The 22857-nt window shown below is 37.5% G+C and overlaps 1 protein-coding gene and 1 non-coding gene across 4 annotated transcripts; both read right to left on the bottom strand.

The window, feature by feature from the left end:
* Positions 1-1589: 1589 nt before the first annotated feature.
* Positions 1590-15274, bottom strand: bod1l1 (biorientation of chromosomes in cell division 1-like 1). Of its 3 annotated transcripts, none has more exons than XM_067397139.1 (24): positions 15067-15274; positions 14406-14530; positions 14110-14327; positions 13703-14038; positions 12450-12599; positions 12210-12367; positions 11688-11784; positions 11508-11616; positions 10247-10301; positions 8834-10175; positions 7887-7954; positions 6113-7526; positions 5984-6039; positions 5851-5905; positions 5695-5744; positions 5515-5626; positions 5374-5429; positions 3758-3809; positions 3601-3687; positions 3404-3480; positions 3257-3314; positions 2269-2371; positions 2113-2187; positions 1590-2031 (listed from the first exon to the last, which is right to left on the bottom strand). In XM_067397139.1, the coding sequence occupies exons 1-24, from the start codon at positions 15181-15183 to the stop codon at positions 1932-1934; spliced, it is 5070 nt and encodes a 1689-aa protein (XP_067253240.1). In that variant the 5' UTR covers positions 15184-15274; the 3' UTR covers positions 1590-1931. The 3 variants fall into 3 exon arrangements, with proteins under 3 accessions (XP_067253240.1, XP_067253314.1, XP_067253397.1); XM_067397213.1 differs by having other exon boundaries at positions 3758-3806; XM_067397296.1 differs by having other exon boundaries at positions 7887-7936.
* A 1211-nt stretch (positions 15275-16485) lies between these two features.
* trnal-aag (transfer RNA leucine (anticodon AAG)) lies at positions 16486-16567 on the bottom strand. The gene has a single exon. It is a non-coding gene; the product is annotated as a tRNA-Leu (tRNA).
* Between the last annotated feature and the right edge of the window lie 6290 nt (positions 16568-22857).

The raw sequence follows: 22857 nt of genomic DNA, 5'->3' as shown, positions 1-22857 counted from the left end.
ATGAACTTATTTTATTTAAAATCAAACGTGTTATTTGTTCAATCAGTTTGTTCTAATATATACATTTTATTATTATTAATTTAAACAAAATATATTTAAGCTTTTATTTTATTCACATTTTAGTTTAATTCATAAATTTATTTATTTTTTACATATTTACACCGCTTTTCGTATTTTTTTATTTAAAATATTTTAGTTAATTTTATAAAATTACTCTAATGTAAATCAAATCATTTTAAATGTTTTCATTTATGTAGCCTTTTTATTTTATTTAAATCAAATTTTAATTATTTTATTTAAAAAGTGTTAGTTTATTATTCATTTAAATGTTTGTTTTAATCTAACATAATAATCGTTTTTTTTATTTGTTATTATTTTTATTATTTCAGTCAAAGTTATTCAGTTTAATCTCTCTTTTTTTCAAATTATTATTTTTTACTGCTTTCCACTAATCTTTTCCCCGGACCTGATTGAAAGCCTCAGGGCTTCAATATGGCAGAACACAGGAAGGAGAAGAGAAGGAACTTTTTGAATGTGGCGCCACCTTGTGGACAATCACAGGTAATGGACAAAGGAAAGATAGAAACAGCTTCTGCGATAAAAAGGCTCGATTTTAAATGACATTTTACATTTATTATTAGACAACTGGATGATGTTATGATGCAAATGGTTTTAATGTTGTTTAATTTCTGTGTTGGTTTAGTACCTTCCTTCCAGCAGGGTAATACGGTAATATCTAACAGCTAATTATAATGACTACAGATTAACACCAATTTGAGATGCAAAATTAATTAAATTATATTTACAATTATGCAGTTATGTACAATTATACAGTGTTGTGTTCTGAAAAATCTACCAAAATGAGTGAGTTTGTGTTTAAAATGAGAATTAATATCTGATAATGAGGTCAAAAACAAAATCTTGCTTTATCTTTGAATTAAGTTGATTTTTCCTACTCCACTGGCAGATATTTATTCTTGTTTAAACACAAACTCACTTCATTTTGATCTATTTTTCAATAATATCTTCAGTTGTTTCTCTTCTCCAGTAAATGTTTCTTGATTTAAGAATGTTTAGAATATTTGTGCTGGAAAACACTGAGGAAGAACATCATATTTTGCGGTGTATTTGCTTCAGGAATCAATGTTCATTTCCCAAAGGGAGTTTCAGTCAGATTCAGATCACTTCTGTAACACTGGTTTGTGTCTGAGGCTTTGAGAGCCGGAGGAATGACAGAACTAGTTAGTGGCGAGTTTAAAATGAGCTGCATGAAGGAAATAACTGAAGGGAACATCTAAAGTGATCGAATTCAACCTCCTTCTGGAAGAAATGAGCTCGACTCTCTAAAACACACACAGCTGTTTCCTGAGCGCCAGATTAACATGTCCAATAATAAATGAGTGACGGAATAAACTGTTCTTAGTTTAACCACAGAAATAAAAGCCTCTCGTCTGTTCTTTCTCTCTCTCAAACACACACACACACATTTAAACTTAAATCTGTCCGTTTCGTCGAGTCTCAGTCTGTTAAAGTTCCTGGTAAAACATCTCACACAAAACAAAATATAAAAAAACACCACAGATCAGATCTCGATCAATACTGGAATTTATAATAAAAAGGTAAAAATATAAAATGGAACAATAATGACATTCACAGAATGAGCATCTTTATGGTGACAGAAATATGACACACACACACACACACACACACTCTCATGGTGTAAAACCTGCATTTTCTCATAAACAACAACAACGTTTATGAATTGAATGACTTGCGCACACACATACACACACACACACACACAGTAGCACAATCAGCTCTTCATTCAGACTCGTTTCTCAGCCGCTCACAGACTCTCAAACACTTTCTGACCTTAAAACTACTAACAATCATGAATTTGATGAGATCAAACGAAGATCTGTGATGCTGATTCATCGTTTGGTTCTTTTTGCAGGCGCTTCGTCAGGTTTCTGCCCTCCACGTGTGCGAGAGACCGGAGGACTCGTGTCACGCTTCCGTCCTCTCACCGATCTGAGACAGAAAGAGAGAGTGAAAGAGTTTAAAAAGCTTGTAGGTTTGAATCAGTTACGCTCAAGACAGACAGAGACAGACCGTGTGTTCGGGGAGTTTTCCTCTTTCCCGCTCAGTTTACTCAGAGCTCGTGTAGACGGTTTGCTGGGTTTATTCCTGAAACACACATGACAGCAATGAGGAATGATTCATTGAAGTTTGATGTGAACATCTGCGTCTCTGAGGATCAGTCCGTACTTCTCTGCCTCCAGACGGGACGAGGCGCGGGTCGTCGCTCGGGTTTTGGTCTCTTCTTCGTCGTCCTCCTTTTCTCCGTCTCTTTTCTCTGATGCTCCTGTATCTGTGAACGAGAGGAACAGACTGAAAATCCCCCAGAACAATGTGGAGATGTTTACAGAAAAACTGTGGAAAAATAATAAATAAATAATAAAAAATAAGATTAAAAAATAAATCATAAAAAATTAGATTAAAATAAGAAACATTAGATTGAAACAAACAAATCAGTAAAAAAAATACAAAACAAAAATAAGTAAATCAATAGTACTATAACAGCATTACGAATGATAAAAAACAATATAATCAGTAATTAGATTAAAATAAGTAAAAATTATAAAGTAAATACAAATTGGAAAATGAGTAAATTAATAAATACATTACTATAAAAGTAATATAACTAGATTAAAATGAAACATTACTTGAAAACATAATAAATGTGATTAAAATGAATAAGTAAATAACTGAGTAAAAAAAAATCTATCAAAATATTTGATTAAAACAGATTAAAATAATTAAATAAATGAATAAAAATAATAAATACTGTACTATATAGTAAGAAAAATGTGATTATACAATTAAAAATTAGATTTAAATAAATAAATAATTGATTGAAATAAATTACATTAAAATAAGTAAATAAATGAGTAAAACATTAAATTACATTTTTGATTAAAATAAAGTGAGTAAATAAATATATTACTATAACAGTACTATAATGAGCAAAAAAAGGTAATAATTTAACTTAGAAATAGAAATGAAATGAAATATTTAAAATAATTTTTTTTAATTTAATTTAATTTACTTTATATTTTAAACTACATAGATGCCTTTTTGAATTTTAGAATGGGGGTCACTCGCATGAGGATGATCATATTTGGGATCCGTGGCATTTAAGGCACAAACACACGTGACAAAGGCTCTGTATGATGTAAAATCACGGCTCTCGTACCCGAGTCATCAGTGGCGGAGGACGCTTTGGCGGGTCGTCCACGGCGGGCAGGTTTCCGCTGAACACAAACACACACACAAACACACACACGTCAGTCATTGATTCATATGTCTGATGGTTTAGTGTCAGGTGTGTTTGTTTGCTCACAGTCACATCTTCCTCATCTTTCTTCTCCTCGTCTTCATCGCTGGCTTTGATCACGTCCTGATCTTCAGACGGACTCGCTGAGAGAAAAATCAAACACGGAAGGAGTAAAATGACCATCAGGCTTCATTCCGTATAACATTCTGACCGCTGTTTTACATACAATGACAATGACGGACACTGGACTAAAAACAACTGACCTTCATCTCTTCTGTGTTTGGCTGATTGTTCTGGTTCTTCCTTCACCTCAAGCTCGTCTGATCTCTTCCGTTTCAGTGCAGGTTTCACTGCAGAAAGAGAGAAGCTGATTATCTGCAGACAGACAGGTGTGTGTGTGTGTGTGATTCAGACGCTCACCTGTGGGAGTGTCTCTGATCTGAGCAGCGGAGCGTCGACTCCTGCGGCCCTGCTAATAATAAAACCAAACACTTCAGTCCCATCAAAATCCAAACTATGAACCGTTAAAACTTTGATCTCATGACCTGGAATAGTCTAAGGTTTGGTATAATATCTGACATTTCTCTCTTATTTGGTGAAAAAGTTGAGCCAGCAGTCAATTTAACTTCTGAAAGCAACTTTCAGGTCATGATGTAAAAATCTTTCAATTAACGACGTCTCCTTTTGCTGGACAATGTTGATATTGTTAATGAAAAAGAATCATTTTTGTTAAGGCAAAACACTACAGGTGAATAGGGTAAACTAATGGATATCACACACTTCCCTAGTTGATTAATCATAGGACATTAAAACAATTGTTTTGTATTATTAGTTTCCTTAGATGTTTAAATATGCATGAGAAATTGTCTAATTAAATATGGACTAATTTGCATACATTTTCAGAAAATAAATCGGAACATTGGATAAAGCCAGATTGAAAATTCTTGTTTGATTTTGTTGACATATTAGAGTTAAATGTTTTTACAGAAGGAATTTTGGATTTGTTTTTTTATCACTCCATAAATCAGAAAATACTGTCGACAGACAGAAAAAATACATTTTCACCATGTTTTAGGAATAAAATGTTCTATAAATCAGTGTGAATGATATATGAACAAACCCCACAGTAAAAATCTTCAGAATATAGATGTGAATAAAACTCTAAGTTTTGGTGTGTGTAAGTGCTGCTGAAGTGGAGAAAAAAACTCATTTGGAGAAAACGGCCTTTATATTAATTGAAATCTACAGACACAAATAGATAAAGTGCAATAAAATGTGTATTTTGAACATTTTCTTTCCAACAATCTAATAGAAGACATGTTATGGAGGCAAAATAGACCAAAATCTCAAAAATAAACAGTGAATGAAAAACAATGTAGTGTCTTGGCTTAATTGAAATAAAGCTAAAATTAAATAAGATATGAACATTTTAAAAAAATGTAAAATTTGAACTTAAATTAGAAATGCTATCTTGGAAACTAACTGAAATAAATAGATTGAAGTACTAAAATAAATATAAATTAAAGCTAAATATAAATATCTACCAAAAACTGATTAAATTGACAAAAGTACCTAAAATTACTGAAACAAACTAGAGTAAAATGAAAACTGAAAATATTAAAGCAAAAGCTAATTAAAAATATTAATAAATATTTAAATAGTACATAAATAACACTGGCTCTGAGAGTTACATCTTCTAGTGTCTCATTTCCATCATATATCACCTAATATTTAAAATATTTCAGAAAGTCAGGTGTTCTGTAAATGTTTGGCGTGGTGATGATGATGACAGCGATTCTTTGTTATATTTATGTAAATACTAGATTAACTGAAAATGATAATGATATATTTGAAAATGATAATTTTTACAAATTTATTATCGTGTGGATCTTGGTGGTCGACAAACTCGACTAAAAATTAGGAAAAAGACAAAATTCAAAAAGTTATTAAAATGGTTACTTTTTTCCAAAATTAGAATTAACTGTTTTTTTTCTTTAAATCAAAACTAAAGAATCTAAACACACAAACAAATGCACCTCTTTTGGCTCCTCCTCTACAGCTGACTCCGCCTCCTTCGGTTGTGAAGCAGAGCCTTATGGGAAAGAGCAGAAAAATGGTCACATGATCAGGTGTGTGTGTGGAGAAGAGCTCACTGCGGGTGCAACTGCGACTCTTACGTGTTTCTCTCTGTGGAGCATCAGCTGCTTTGGAGGATCTTCCTCTGCGTGGAGTCCTGCTCGCCCCAGATCTCTCCTCCTCTTCATCTTCATCATCATCATCATCATCACACTGTCAAACATCACACACTTTAGTAGAAGAACAGACGGACAGAGAGAGAGAGCAGGAAGAAAACTCACCTCTTTATTAGATGTTTGCTCTTTTTCATTATCGTTTCTGGTTTGATTTGCTGCAGGCAGAGAAACAAAGTTTAATTTCAGATTCTACAGTCTTGTTCATTCAGGAAACATGCTTTTAAGATGAAAAAATATGTTATTTTACATGAACACACACACCTGCCCTCTGAGCAGATGATCGTCCTCTCCGTGTGGCGCTCTCTTTCTGCTCCACCTGATCAGACAAAGTCATTAATGACATGTGCATGATTTCTGTATAATATCTGCTGATGAAACGATTCTGATTCGTTACCGTCTCAGAGGCGTCTGAAGACTTCTGTTCCTGCTCGTCTGAGACAGATGCACCACCTGCATGAGAGGCACGGGTTACATTGAAACATCATCAGAAACACACACACTCCTAATCATCACTGTAACTGACCTGTGTCTGTAGAGTCTGTCTGCGCAGGCTCAGCTGCATCTGTGGTGACGGTCTGCGCAGGTTCAACTGTGTCTACTGTATGAGTCTGCGTGGACCCATCTGCATCAGTCTCTTTTGTGTCTGCAATGAGGGTCTGCGCAGGCTCCACTGTATCTGTGGTGACTGTCTTTGCAGACTCAACTGTGTCTACTGTATGAGTCTGCGTGGACCCATCTGCATCAGTCTCTTTTGTGTCTGCAGAGCGGGTCTGCGCAGGCTCCACTGTATCTGCAATGAGGGTCTGCGCAGGCTCAGCTGCATCTGTGGTTACTGTCTGCACAGGCTCAACTGTGTCTACTGTATGAGTCTGCGTGGACCCATCTGCATCAGTCTCTTTTGTGTCTGCAGAGCGGGTCTGCGCAGGCTCCACTGTATCTGCAATGAGGGTCTGCGCAGGCTCAGCTGCATCTGTGGTTACTGTCTGCACAGGCTCAACTGTGTCTACTGTATGAGTCTGTGTGGACTCATCGGCATCAGTCCCTTTTGTGTCTGCAGAGCGGGACGGCACAGGCTTCACTGTATCTGCAACAAGGGTCTGCGCAGGCTCGGCTGCATCTGTGGTGACTGTCTTTGCAGACTCAACTGTGTCTACTGTATGAGTCTGCGTGGGCTCATCTGCATCAGCCTCTTTTGTGTCTGCGGCAAAGGTCTGTGCGGCCTCAGCTGTATCTGCTGTAAGCATCTGCGCAGGCTCTGTTGCGTCTGTAGAAACTGCTGTGTATTCCATTAAGGTCTGCACAGGCTCATCTGTATCGGTCTCCTTTGTGTCTGCAGTGAGGGGCTGCGCAGGCTCAGCTGCATCTGCAGGAACCGTTGACGTTGATTCAGCTGCGTTTTCAGTGAGAGCCTGCGCAGATGACTCAGCCATGTTTGCACTGAGGGTTTGTACTGTCTCAGGAGTGTCTGTAATGATGGTCTGCAGGGGCTCAGCAGCATCTGCAGCAAAAGTCTGCACTGACAAGGCTGCATCTGCAGTGAGGGTTTGTTCTGGCTCAGCTGGGTCTGCAGTGAGGGTCTGCGTTGCCTCAACTGCGTCGACTGTCAATGTGGATTCAGCAGCTTCTGCAGTGAGGGTCTGCATTGGCTCGGCTGCATCTGCAGTGAGGGTCTGCATTGGCTCGGCTGCATCTGCAGTGAGGGTCTGTGTTGGATCAGCGGCGCCTGCAGAGACTGTCAGTGTGGATTCAGCTGTGTCTGCAGTGAGGGTCTGCGTGGACTCCTTAACGTCTGCAGTGAGGGTCTGCGTTGGCTCAGCTGCATCTGCAGTGAAGGTCTGCATGGACTCGGCTGCGTCTGCAGTGACCGTCAACGTGGATTTATCTGCATCTGCTGTAAGCATTTGTGAGTCTCTCTCTTTGTCTCTTTCATCACCAGTCTGAAAGAAAAGCATTAACACTTTATAGGAGATACAAGGACACACCAGCAATCAGAAAAACCTACAGGACGAATCTGATGCATTAGGCAAATCTGACATGCCAAACAACCTGTCTCTAAAGTAGAAGAGAGCAGGCAGCTGCAGAACAGTGTGATCACGTTCTTAATTGCCAATATAGTGGATGCATTTGAAATACTGCTGCTTCTACATGAATGATTTCATGAACAAATAACCCAATATATGTATAATTGAAGCAAAACCTCACGACTGTTCTAAGCCAATAAGCGTTAAAGCAGCATGCACTGCAGCTGTGCAGTTAACCTGCTTATTTCACTAGAAGATATGATGTCATGAGCTTACCTCTGATGTCACTTCCTGCAACCCGAGAGGCTCCGTCTCCATGGGTTCCACTGTGGCGACAGATGCAGCTAGTAAATGAAATCAGTTATTATGAGGTTTTATTATTCACATGCATATGATGATGTGTGTGTTTGTGTGTGTTAGAGTGTGCGATACTGACAAAAAACTGAAAGATATTTTCTGAGATTGTGTCAATAATGATAATTACAAAATTATGCCAATTTTTTCTAACCTTATAAGATATATTTATCATCTTTTATGTCAAATTCTAACATTTAATCGACAAAATCAATTAAAACAATTAAACACTATAGGCTGTTACCAATCAAATCAATTAACTTTGTTTGGAACTATTTTCTTTGGTGAAAGAGATAATATTGAGTCTAAAGGTGTGTTCACACTTGTAGTTCGGTTCATTTGAATCAAAGATGACGAGAAGAACGAGGTATGCTTGAGCATTCTGTCCTTTTTAGGGTAACTTATTGTGACATCACATCCTGTTTTTGGTTCATTTAGACGTCTTTGATCCATGTTACGTACATATTTCAGTCAAACCGCACCAGAGTTTGTCTGAAACCGGATTGAGACCCCCTTAAATCTGGGTCTCAATCCACTTGTTTGGTTCAGATGGCAGCGTTCACACTTATTCAAATGAACCGCATTAAAAGAGCCATCGATGCAGAGTACGTTTACCTGCCAAGTGTGAACACACACTAAATCGTAACACATATGCGATTGTGCTGATATTCCGGAAAAAAGCATGCAGCTTGTGTGACATTGTTTCACTATATCACTAGAGAATAATAAAACAAAAATGCGTTTTAGACCCTGTATCAATTTTGAGGTCATTGTAAATACATTCCACTAGGCGGCATCAAAAAGTGTGCAGTGAAAGTGTGTAAAGTGCAGGATTTCACGTTAGTCTATTATCGTAGACGATACACTACCTGCATTCTGGGACGAGGAGCCGCTGGCGGACTCACTGTTCGTCTCAGTCACAGCGTAATACAACGCACTTCCTGTGCCTGTAGGGAGCGTCTCCATGGCAACCTGAGAATCGGAGATTAGATCCGAGGAGCATGCGATATCCGGATCCATGGAGAGCAGCGTAAGCGCCGCTTCCTTCATCTTCATGTCGGCCTCTGTTTCCCGCCGGGCTGCCAGCTCCGAGGCGGAGGTGCAGACGTCCATCAGGCTCAAGAGGGCGTCGGCTTCTGCTGATAGTGGGCGGGGCTCTTTGGCCACCGCGTCCTCGTCCTCTGATTCGGGAGTGACGTCGCTCAGGGCGCCGTAAGGGTCGTCCGGTAGAGGTGTGGTACTGGAGACGGCTGCGGGTTCCAGTGCGGCAGAACTCTCCTTCTCTTCGGACTTCCTCTCGGAATCTTTCGGCACCTTCTTCTCACTTGTTTTCTTCGCAACCTTCGCTTTTTCCTCTGATGTTTTCCTTTCCTCTTTCCTCTGTTCTGTGCTTCCTGCTTTAGTCTTGGTTTCACTTTTTTTGTCCGATTTGCCTGGAGCAGGATTCTGGGATTTAGACTTGTGTTTCTCAGATAGGGACTTGACCTTCGGCCCTGCCTCCACCTTTCGGACGTCGCTCTCATTTTCCGAGATGGATTTCTGCGGTTGAGTCTTGTCTGCGGATGAATCCTTCTTGTCCGACCTCACCTTGAGCTTCTCTCCCGGTTTAGCCTCTGGATGACTCTTTGACCTCTTCAGAATGTCTTTAGGGTGCTTGTCTTTCTTCCGGCTGACCTCTGAACCCGTCTCGACCTCTGACCTCTCCTCTGAGGAGCCGGTGGAGTCCAGACGGCGGAGGCTCTTGCCGCTCACCTTCGGTTTCTCCTTCTCACCCACGGCCGTCTTTCCTTTCTTTAGGTTCCCTTCATCCGCAGCTTCCGTCTTGATTTCTCGGGATGACACAGAACTTTTCCTGTCCGGCTTGACCTTTGCCCCCTTCTTCTCATCAGCTGCTCCTCCTCTCGCAGCGCCTCCGTCTTTCTCAGTGTCTCCAGGGGCGTCTCCAGTCTTCCTGAGTTTGTGCTTGAGTCGTTCATCAGGGCCGCCGCTGCGCTCTTTTTCCTTCTCTTTATCCTTGCGCTCCTTTTCTTTGGAGTGCGAGTCTTTCCGAACTGCTTTCCTCTGACGTTCCTCCGTTCCCAGCTCCAGGTCCAGGATGAAGGAGTGAACACGGTTTTTGTCAGGGGGTTTCTCCTCACCGTCTGCCTTCTTCTTGCGCTGCTCTTCCAGATCAGACAGCCGTCGTCCTGACTTCAGACTCACCGGCTTCCCCTGCAGAGACAGACAGAGCTGTTCACTCCTGACAGACGGACGGACAGAGCTGGAGAGTGAGAGAAACTTACATCTTTGTTGGCTGAATCACCCTCAGTGTCACTTTTCTTCCTGTCATCCTCTTTTCTAAAAGAAAAAGTCAAGAACTATGTTTACATGCATATTGCGATTAAAGTTTCCCTCATGTAAACACAATACTTCAATCAAATTGATGCATTTAATCTCATAATTGTTGTAAAATATGTGGTGCATGCTGGTTTTAACTGCAATAAACTGGTTTGTAAACACTTTAATCGCATATGCTTGTGATGAACACGGATGATGTTCGTAAACATAGCGGTAAAGAAAGTATCACGTTCCTACCATTCAACTTCTCAAAATTTCGATTTTGACTTTTGATATCATAATTATTACGTTTTTAAGTGCGCTGTATATTTTAATAGTTGATTTTAAAGAAACTGTCCCAAGATAGAGCGATCTGTTGCATTTATTTCACTTTGTCTGTTTTAGCGCCATCAACTGAAATGAAATAAAAATACTAAAACTTATTATATTTTAGTTACCTTTCAAGTCGATTCTCTGCAGCTTTTGGCACATATGCACATCTCTAGTAGTCATAATGTGTATTATATGCAGCTAGTGTTCAGTTTTAAGTGTAATGCTTTATAGTTTAGACAATAAATTAAATAAACATCTCATCTTTGGGAAATTAAGATGAATTGGAGGTTATCCTAACTTTAAGAGGTTATTCACAATGATTTTTAAGAAAATTTCTTTCAAGAATTTGAATTCTTCTTAAGCTTTTTTGTAAGAAATGATTTTGGTAATTCAGAATATACTTAACCTTATTCTTAAAGGATTAGTTCACTTTCAAATAAAATAAAATGTGTAATGAAAGGTGTAGGACATACAGCGTAAGCTTTTTGGAGAATACGGAAAGCTGAAGCATGTGCAAGGAGATCATTTGTGTTGATAAAGCATATACAGTTGTATTTTTTTAGAAAATAAGCAATAATTTTTCTAGATAAGACTCTTATTCCTCATCTGGTATCATTTAAAGCTCTTTGAAGCTGCACTGAAACTGTTATTTGGACCTTGAACCCTTTGATGCCCATTGAAGACCACTATAAGGAGAAAAATCCTGGAATGTTTTCATCAAAAACCTTCATTTCTTTTCGACTGAAGAAAGTAAGATATGAATATCTTGGATGACATGGAGGAGAGTAAATTATCAGGAAAATTTGATTTGAAAGTGAACTAATTCTTTAAGTTAGAAAGTAACAGGAAAATAGACATTAGGAAGAATTTTATTGTTCCCGAATCCCCACAGACCTGGAGTCTCTCTTTCTCTGTCTGCTCAGAGCCACTTTCTTCTCCAGGAACTTCTTCTCTTTTCGAGCCTCTTTGGCTCTCGGTCTCTGATCCGCCTGTTTCTTCCGATCTGCAAGAAGAAAGTCTGGTCAGAGATCAGATCATTAACGCACACCGACACACACGTGTGAGAGCAGGTACCCTGTTCCTCATTCTGAGCTGCTCTCAGCCGGCGTTTCTCCTCCATTCGCTCACGGTTCTGCTGCCGCTTCAGCAGACGCTCCTCTTTTTCTTTGGCCTTCGAAGAAATGTAAGAGTTTGTGATCGACAACAAAGACCAGATGAAAACTCTACATTATGAAGATTAAAACAGCTACATTTTAATTAAAACATACTGCTGATAAAAATAAATTAAAAAAATGATCATCAAGACTTTTACAATGCACTAATAGTTTATTTACCAATTTCATTTTAATTTCGTTAAAGTTTTAGTAATTTTGTTGTATGTTTATGACATGTTTTTTTTTTTATTAAATATGTCTATATAGTTTTCATAAATTTTTATTTTCAGTTAAATTTGAGTAATTTTAGCCCATCAAGTTAAACTAAATGACAATAAGAAATCTTGATTTGCGAACAAAAAAAAAAAAAAAAAAATCAGTAAGTAACAGTGTTTATTATGGTTTTAGTGAACTCTAATAATCTTGCTCAGAATGATCGTACCACCGATCGCCGGCGCTGCTCCACCGTCACCTCGTCATCAGAGTCGCTGTAGTAGCGCGAGTACAGGAAGGGTTTGTGTACGTATCCCTGTCTCACGCCGCGAGGCTTCTTCTCCCCGCTCCCCTCAGCGTCCTCACCCATCTTCCGTCCGCCCTCATCTACACGCACACACACACACACACACGTGAGCGCTGCAGTGACAGACAGACGCAGTGTCTGATCATGTGATGTGCTTCTCACCCTCAGAGCTGATCTCTCCCTCCTCTGTGGACTCAGACGGAGGCTCGTCATCATCGCTGTCGCCCTCGAACGAGGACAGATCGCTGGTGTGGACCGAGCTCACGGTGATGTCACTGAGACCCTCCAGATCTGAGTCCTCCAATGAGTACTCTAACAAAACACAAACACACACCAAAGGTCAACATTTTGGAATCGTTACAATTTTTGTTCAACAAAGCTGCATTTATTTGATCGAAAATACAGTAAAAATCATGAAATATTATTCCAGCTGTTTTCTATGTGAATATATAGTAAAGTGTAATTTATTCCTGTGAATTTTCAGCATCATTACTCCAGTCTTCAGTGTCACATGATCCTTCAGAAATCATTCTGATATGATGATTTGCTGCTCAAGAAACATTTATGATTATTATCAGTTCAGATTTTTGTGGAAACTGTCAAAAGATTGTGGTAATATAAAAACATTAATACTTTTATTTATCAAGAACACATTAAACTGATCAAAAGTGACAGTAGAGACATTTATAATGTCACAAAAGATTCTATTTAAAATAAATTGTTCTTTTGAACTTTCTATTCATCGACGAATCCTGAAAAAACAAAATGTATCAAGGTTTCCACAAAGATATATGAAATTGTGTGCAAAATTTGGAAATATGAGTTCACATTAAAACACGAACCTGAGGAAATTATACAATAAGTCGATATACAATTGTACCAGTGATCTGAAAATGGCAGATTTCTTGTTTATAAGCATAAACTCACTTAATTTTGATGCATTTTTCAATAATATCTTCAGTCATTTCTCTTCTCCAGTAAATGTATCCTGATTTAAAGGATTAGTTAACTTTTAAATAAAATTTTCCTGATAATTTACTCACCTCCATGTCATCCAAGATGTTCATGTCTTTCTTTCTTCAGTGAAAAAAAAAAAAAAAGAAATGAAGGTTTTTGATGAAAATATTCCAGGATTTTTCTCCTTGTCGTTTAAAGCTCTTTGAAGCTGCACTGAAACTGTATTTTTGACCTTCAACCGGCCCAGTGAAGTCCACTATAAGGAGAATAATCCTGGAATGTTTTCATCAAAAACCTTTTCCACTGAAGAAAGAAAGACATGAACATCTTGGATGACATGAGGGTGAGTAAATTATCAGGAAATTTTAATTTGAAAGTGAACTAATCCTTTAAGGATGTTGAGATATTTGTAGTGGAAAACAGAACAGAAACGCTGATGAAGAACATGAGTGTCGTACCCTCTCTCAGCCGCTCTCTGGTCTTCTGTTTGACGCTGGAGGGTTTCTGCGAGTCCGTTTCCCGGTTCTCCTCTCTCGTCTTCCCTGAGGATTTACTGCTGTTCTCTTTCCCCGCGTCTCCCTCCTCCTTCACCTCCTCCATCTCTGCGTCCTTCTCCTCTTCTTCCTCCTGTCCTCCGTCTTTCCCAGGCTCCTCCTGCGGTTCGTCCTTCATCTCTGCGCTGCGCTCCTCCTCTTCCTCAGGGAGGCTGATGTCCATCATCTCATCCTCTGTGGGATCATGGATCGGGTCGGTAACGCTCGTCTGGATCTGAACATCAGCGCTGGAACTCGCAGCTGGAGAACACAGAGAAACTGAGGAAAACCGTCTCAAACGCTTGTGACATACTAACATGTGAGACGCTCACCGGCTTCATTTCCATCATCTGCGGTCAGCGGTTCCGCTTCCTGGTTCTCCACAGGAGGGGGCGGAGCTACAGGAGGAAGTTCGTCCTCCTCCATGTGGCTGTTTGGAGACAGAAACTTCCGCACGATTCGCTCCACCTGCGGCCGAAAGGTGTGATGGACCTTCGGATCAACGACCTGAGCCACGATCCGGTCCACTCCCTGCTCCAGCATACCGGACCTGATCCACACAGACAGGAGGAGGACATGAGAGAGAGACGGAGAGATAAACAGAGTGAGAGAGAGAGGGGGAACGTACTGCTGGACCAGCTGTCTGATGCTGTTCCTCAGCTGGTTCTTGTTCAGCTGTGGACTCCACGTGTGATTGGCCAGATGGTTGGACACAAAGTTGTCGACTCGCTGCCGTAAGTGTAGATACGCCGGCTGAGAGGAAGAACAACAACACAAATTAAACTATATTTGATCATAAAACTAAGACATTATTGGCAGATATTAATATTTCTAAGCATTTAAGGTCAGTATCTGTTATAAATATCTCATTAATTTATATCACAAGCTTCAAATTTAATCACTTTTTGTCCATATTAATATCAGTATCTGCAGCAAAATACATATTTCTCCTCAGTTTGAGTCTCTGAATAAAGTTGAACGGTTTTTCCCTCAATATTCTCATTTATTTAGTGTTATAAATAAAATTTCTCGATCACTGTTAAAGGTTTTTAATTAATTTTTCACAGTAAGTAGTGAGAGATTACAGACATAACAATAATAACAACTCATTAACAAAAACCGCGAAACTACTGAAGTGACCGTTGATAAAAGTGCGCGAATTAAACACTGATCACGTGACTCTCGTCATCGATTATTGATAAATATTGGACGGTAACATGAAACTTCAGATAATACCATACTATTACTGTGGTAAAATCATGATACTGAGGTGAATGTGTGTGTTTTGCCTTTGTATCCACGTCCGCCAGACAGTCCCTCCTGAACTGGTCGAACAGTCCCTCCGTCTTCAGGTGATTGACGATCATCGACACCAGCTGCGGGTCACCGGGATGAAGCGCCGCCATCGCGGTACCGAAACCGGCCGAGCTCGGTCCAGCAGAACCTCCAAAATCAGCCGAACTGCTGCTGCGCGTTACAGAATGAAAGACGACCCGGAAGTTTATACCACGCACAGGAAACAGGAGAAGAAGAAAAAGAAAAACACGATCTTAGGCGCCATCTAAAGGAACACACTGCAACTGCAATTTTTTTGTTTATTTAAATGAATTAAAAATGAATTAATTTAATTCAAATAAATTGATTAAAATAGTTTTATTTAAATAAAAATTATTAAAACATGTTATTAAAATAAATGAAAAATATTAATTAAATAAATAAAATAATAAAATAAATAATAAATGCATTTGATTAAAATAAAATTCGATTGAAATATATAACATACAAATTGATAAAACTAAATAACTTAAACAAGATTTAAATAAATGAATAAATAAATTCGTTAAAGTTAAATGTAATTTAAATAAATAATAATAAATAAATGTTTTTGATTAAAATAATTTGATTTAAAAATATTCAAAACAATAAAAACATATATATATAACATTTGATTAAAATGAATAAAAATGATTAAAACAATACACTTTATTTAAATAAATAACAAACTAATATATTTGATTAAAAAGAAAAAATATTAAAATATTTTTTTTAATTGTATAAAATTAAAATGTATAAAACTAAATAACTAAAACGCGATTTAAATCAAAGTAATAAATTAATAAATTGATTAAAATGAAATTTGATTTAAAGAAACAATGGATAATGGTATTTAATTAAAATAATTTGATAATTGTTTTATTTAAATAAAAATAAAACATTTGATTAAATGGATACAAATTAAAATAAATAAAATAAATATTTTATTTGAAGAAATAATAAATTTGCTAATACATTTGATAAAATAAAAAAATATTAAAATAAATACATTTGATTCGAATATATAAAGTAAATAACTGATAAAACTAAATAACAAACTAAAACTAGATTTAAATAAAAACAAACAAAAACAGTGTAGAAGTTTAATAACATAAATACTAATTTAGTAACTTAAAAAATAAAATACATCTCACTTACATTTAATTAGTTATTGTTGTGGTAATAGTTTGAGTGGTCAGTCATTGGGTCTATTTGGAATGATAGTTTGTTTTGATGAATATTATATTAGTCAGTCCACAATCAAAACACCTGACTGACAAAATGAAAACAGCAGTGTAAATCAATGAGAACAGAGTGTGTCCATCATGAGGTTTTCATGTAATGCAGTGTAATTCAATTCATTGCAGTTCATGTGTGTATGAATGAAAACAATTTGGCAGCGGTGGGATTCGAACCCACGCCCCCGAAGAGACTGGAGCCTTAATCCAGCGCCTTAGACCGCTCGGCCACGCTACCGCCGAAACAACTACCAATCCTGACCCCTTTCGGCTAGTTGGGTTATTACAGTACCTGGTCATAGCAGAATTAAAGAAGCTTGATTTTTTTTCTTTTTCACGGATCACTCTAATGCTGGGTTAAAAATAACTAGTGATGGCCGATTTTGAAACACTTTTCATTAAGCTCCGAAGCTTTTGTTTCGAACCAGTGATTCGGAGCGTGTATCAAACGGTATCAAACTGCCAAAGTCACGTGATTTTAGTAAACGAGGCTTCATTACGTCATCACTGTTTCGAAACATTTCAAAATAGTTCGAAATTTCAATGGCTCACCGGTAGAGGGCGATGATAAAGTGAACCCATGAATCATGTAGATTCACTATGGCCTTGCTTTACCCTATGGTTTTACCTGATCTCTGATCAGTTTTATACATTTGTAGATGTTTTAATTAGATATTATAATAATTAAAATGTATAATGGTAGTTATTAATCTCGTATTTGCCTGTTTAGCTTGAGCCATGGCACTATATATTTAATCTTATTAGATTAGTTAGTTGCATTTTATTGATTTTTACCTTAAATAAGACTTTTGCAATATATTTGTAAAAGGGTATTTTTAATGCATGATTGGCCTGAGTTTTGTTACATTTACACTGTTCTGACCACTAGGGGTCACCGTGGAGACGGGTGTCAGATTGTTTCGAAGCCTCGAATCATTACGGCACATTTGATTCAGCTGCTTCAGTGTTTCACGAAGCCTCGATCTGCCCATCACTTTTATTGAACTCATCTATTGCTTAAAAGTGACTTTATGGTTGGGTTAAAATGAACAAGAAATAGGTTGGAAATTAAAAATCAGACAATTTACTAGAGGAAACAATAATAATCAATAGATAAACATAGATAAACATTTATTAATTTTTACGTGTATAGCTGAAGTGCACGATGGAGGAAATCCTTAATGAGAATTTAATTCATTAAACCACACGAACAGGAGAAAAAAACAGCATCAAACAACATCAACGCAAGACAAAGAACAGAAGGGATTAAATACAAAGGAAACAGTGGAGCTAACGAGGCTAATTAAACAAACACAGCTGGTAATTAGGCTAATAATCATAATTAAGGTGACCATGACAAATAAGGAGAGGCAGGAAACTGAACAAAGGAACCAATGAAAATCAGAGTCCAAAACAAACAGACATGTGACATTAATAAGCAATATGATAAATGTTTATCATTTATAAATGTTTCATTAAACTTACTAATAAATCTTAATTTATTCAACATTAATAAATGTTAATTTCCAACATGTTTTGTGTTCATTTAAAGCAAGAAATACAGTAATTTTTAAACAACAGTTGGGTTTAAAATAAAACTACACAGCAGGTTAGACAAACATTTAACCTAACCGCTGGGTTAAAACAGCCCAATTCCTGTGTTTGTCCATTTTCAACACAACTTGGGTTGTTTTTAACCCAGCATTTTTTAGAATGTTATTTCAGCTCTTTCAAATGTCATTGTAACTGCCAGCCCCTAGTGAAAAAAAGTATACTTTATTGTATTTTAAATATATTCCCTTTTTCTATAGTACACTGCAAATATACTAACAAAAAATGTACTATCAATAAATATATAAAAAGTATATTAGTATCATATTTTCACAATGCAACTTTTAACACACTTTAAAATAATTGTACTTTAGTATAATAGTAAAAAATATATTTTAGAAAAATATACTTGAAGTGTTAGTTCAGTTTATTTTTTAAGTGTATTTATTTGCACTTTATAAAAATATATTTGAGGTATATTTTTACAGTGAACTAAAAATGATCATTGTATCAATGCACTGAAAGTATATTTAAAAAATACATTATTTAATATACTGAAGTTGTAGTGTATCTAATATTAAATTTGAGTATTTTTTTTAAGTTTACTTCTTCATCCTTGGAATTCATTATATTACTTGTGCTTATTTATTTCAGTATGAATGCATTAAAAGCCCATTTAATATGCAGTGTAGCCTATACAATTTCCAAATATGTGTAAATGTTTATTAAGTTTACACTGGCAGAATCATTTTACAATCGTACACACAAATCTATATTAAACAACACACCAGCAGCAAGTAATGCGAAAAAACGGGTGTGTCTCATACGTCCTGAAAAGTGAAGCTGCGGGCTCTTTGATCGCCCCCTGGAGGCTGGATGCAGTACAGGTCATAAACCCCGCCCGCTCAATGCAGTCAAATGAGACTTCAATGAAAACATAAAAATAAATTCTGCTTCAAATAAAACTTTCTGAAATATGGTTTTGGTCATTTAAGCTAGTTGTTATCACGCTGATATATATTCAATTGTTCGTTTTTGTGATGATTTAGATTTTAGCTAGCAATTTGATGCTATAAAAACGGGGCGTGTCGTCATGATTCGAAGTTGATTGACAGCTTGTCTGAGGACTGTCGGAGCTTCGAGGGGAGATTGAAGATGTATTAACTAACTGTTAATTTTCGATTTCTTTGTTACTTAACACCAACAAAATGAGTTGTTCAGCCGTAAACTGTATTAACCGACCTACAGGATCTGACGGATCACTTAACCTTTTTCTGTAACATTAAATGTGGGCGTTATAAGCTAATTAATAAATGTTATTAGTTAAGATAACACACCTAATGTTAACCATGTCGGGAAAAAGCAGGTGATCGTTATCTGGCAGTTACTTATTATTTTTATGGGTATAAAATAATAATTAGCAGGACAAAATGATAGCTTACTCTAATTACAGCAATCGATCTCCTGATTTAAAATAGCAGGACCGTTTCTGACGATTTAGAGTTGTTTCTAGTGGCATATTATATTGATTTTATCTACTGAATTTGCTGTTTCAAAAATATGATTGCTCTAGAAACAGAATAGCCTATTATTTTATAGGTAGACTTTTAAATTGTGTATTTTTATAGTCTATTTAAAATACATGAATGATGACGCAGTCGTCTGGGCGGAAGTTTTATATCGCGACTCCGCCTCCGGCTCCACTGACGATTCCTTCTGCGCATGCCCAGACTCCAAACTTTTTTTTTTTTTTTTTTTTTTTTGAGGTATTGTGTAACGTGTCAGCGCCCATTATTCGGCCCATTTTGGCTTCAGTTCAATACAATGGAAGGAAGCGGCGTCGCGTCGTCCATCTTTTTTGTACAGTCTATGCGAAAAAATATGTCGAGTGGTTAAACTTATCGATTTCAAATGTCTCTTCAACTTGGTCTGTGACCAATCAGATTTTGTTGCTCACTGCCTTCAACAAATCAGAGCTGCTGACGTCACGGTCCTCGTCTGAATCCCCCTCGATCAGTCACTCAGGTAAAGTATAATGTCGCAATGTATAATTTATTTAATTAAACACCGAACATCGCTCAATCTTGGGGATTCTGACCAGTTCAATCAAGTGACATCGCAGCCTGACCGTGATGGCGACGACAACCGGCTAATCTAATGGCCTACGCGATCCTGAAAGAACTGGAGAAAAGTGCTGCTATTGGGAGGTGAGTTGTAGTCTACCAGTTAACAAACTTTATTTTATTTTCTTTAACAAACGGAGAGCGATATTTCGGCTTGATATCTCCTTTTTGAGTTTTTGTGTGGTGGTTTATGGCGCACGTTTGTATGCAGCACCAAAACATTCATATGATTGGTCAAATCGGCCCGTATTCTGTACGATATTAATTCATATAGTGTTTTATGCTTGACTATGTAACTTACCGAAAACAATATCGACATGCCATTCTGATACAGTTCCCTGCTGCTAATCCTCATTTACTGTTCAACAATAGTATTGGTTCAATGTAGGATTTAGACAGACTATTGTAAACGTGAATAAAGAGTTGAACATGCTGTCTTATCTCTTTGGTATATTACCAAAATTATATATATTAAATTATAGTCTCTGCGGTCATCATTGTGCCATCAGACACAATGAGAAGCTCATCAGAAAATGGAATATAATGTGTAATTTGTATGTGTATAGAGGGTCACCATGGTCACATACAACTGTATTGTGTGAGATTATGTAATGCAAAGTACAGTAGTCAACATCTGAAGTGGATCAAAAAAGTTAGGACAACTTTGATTAAAGGTTTTGATCCGCTTCAAATGTTGACTATATTATACAAAGTATAAGTAATAACAAAGTGTATTGTTATTAACTGCAAAGTGTGTAATGTTTAATATTTGGAATAAGCCAAAGGTACTGAGCAGTTTATATTGCTTGTGTTTTCTGAAGACACTCGTAATTATTTTGTAATGTACTTAAATCACAAATAAAGTGTACTCATAACAGAAATAAAGTATACTTATACAACGTATATTATAACAAAAAATATACTTTTTAACACAAAGTATACTTATAACACAAATTAAGTACACTTTAATATCACTAATCAAGCATGTAATTAGTACACTTTAAGTATATGTCTGTGTAGGGACTAAGTATACTTGAAGTTGTTTCAATTCAGCACACATAAGTATACTAAATATACTTAAAGTTGTATTTTAATACTACTTAATTTCAACTTAAATATACTTAGTACAAAATTAGTTGTTTCAAAATAGCACACTTTAAATGAACTAATCATTAACACACTTTAAATATACTAATAATTAGTCCTGTTGCAAGTATACTTAGTATACTTTTTTTTTCACTAGGGGCTACTTTATAAGCTCCTACAATGACCATAAAACCAGTTTTGTTTAAACACACTTTGTGATAATACTGTGTAGTACAAGGAGAGTATTGAACATCTATATAACTCATCTAGGTAAATTAAACAGTCTACCAGTATCAAGATAATTGGAATTACAGTGATATAACGGGCAGTGCAACTGCAGGTAGAATTCAAATTCATCACTTTGCATGTTGATAGTGAAATTATTTATGGTAGAGAGACAGAGATAAACATCTTCATTTCTACAATGAAATAAACTGTGTGTGAAAGAGGATTTGAACATGTGTCTCCATCAGCTGGCTGTTCTGCACCTATAATACATTTCCAAAATATATTCCTGAATCTTAAAGACATCTTTTTGGTGCAAAACAGAATCCATAAAGAACCATGCTTTGAAAGTGCTGTATTATAAATAAACATGTTAAGTTTAATTCTATCAATATTTGTATATTAACATCTTCAGTAACACTTTATAACTCACACTAGGAATCATTAGTAAATAGTTAATTCAACATTGTCCCTCCATCTAACAGATATTAGTAAGCCTTTTATAAATAGCTGTACATGTGTTACGGTACACAGGAGGCAGACACAGATGTAAACAGGTATTGGATGTTTATTGACCACAGTAGAGCATGAGATATCAGACAGGTGAGTAAACTGGATGCAGATGATGTTAGACTGGTAGTATGAGGAATAGGTACTGTCTTTTCTGTTGCAGGTAGAGATACTTTGGAACTTTGAGATCGCTGGAGTTAGTTGGAGCTGACTGGAACACACCCACAGAGCAGACGAGGCACACAGAGGGAAGGAGACACGCTGGAGACAGTTGAGTATACGAAGAGGAGTCCTTGAGGTAAGCATTACAGGAAGTATATGCGAACGAGACCGGACATGGAGTGCTGTGTGTGTGTGCCCTTTTATGGTGCTGTTGATGAGTGAGGTGATGAGGTGCAGGTGGCGGTGATCAGTACTCTGGAGATGGCGTGCGTTGTGATTGGGTGATGTTGGAACCTGACGTGTCTGTGACAGTACCCCCTCCTCCACGGCCTGCTCCAGAGGGCCGAGGACCCCGACGCCGTGGTGGTCGTCCTCTTCCTCGCGGTGCCGGTTTATCAGGGTGACTGTCGTGGAAAGTTTAAAGTAAGCTGGGATCCAGGATGTTGTTTCTTGGGACGCAGGAGCGTTCCTCGGGGCCGTATCCTTCCCAGTCCACTAAATATTCAAACTGACCACCACAACGCCGGGAGTCCAAGATCTCATGAACCTCATTCTCAGCTCCGTCCTCCAGGATGAGTGGAAGGGGGGGTTCGGCGGGAGCCACGTCAGGTCCTGTGGGAAGAACAAAAGGATGGTGAGCTTTAAGCAGTGACACGTGGAAAGTGGGGTGAATGCGATACCCTTGTGGCAGTTGGAGTTGGTAGGTGACTGGGTTGACCTGCTTGATGATGGGGAATGGGCCAATGAACCTGGGATTCAGCTTTCTGTAAGGCAGACGCAGTCTGATATCCCGGGTGGACAGCCAAACCATCTGACCAGGCTGGAAGACCGGAGTGTTGGAGCGTCAAAGGTCGGCTACCATCCTGCGTCT

The sequence above is a fragment of the Chanodichthys erythropterus genome, chromosome 1 (assembly GCF_024489055.1).
Source record: "Chanodichthys erythropterus isolate Z2021 chromosome 1, ASM2448905v1, whole genome shotgun sequence".
Taxonomy (NCBI): Eukaryota; Metazoa; Chordata; class Actinopteri; order Cypriniformes; family Xenocyprididae; genus Chanodichthys; species Chanodichthys erythropterus.
The sequence above is the reverse complement of the archived record's forward strand: the minus strand, read 5'-3'. Positions and strand labels throughout refer to the sequence as shown.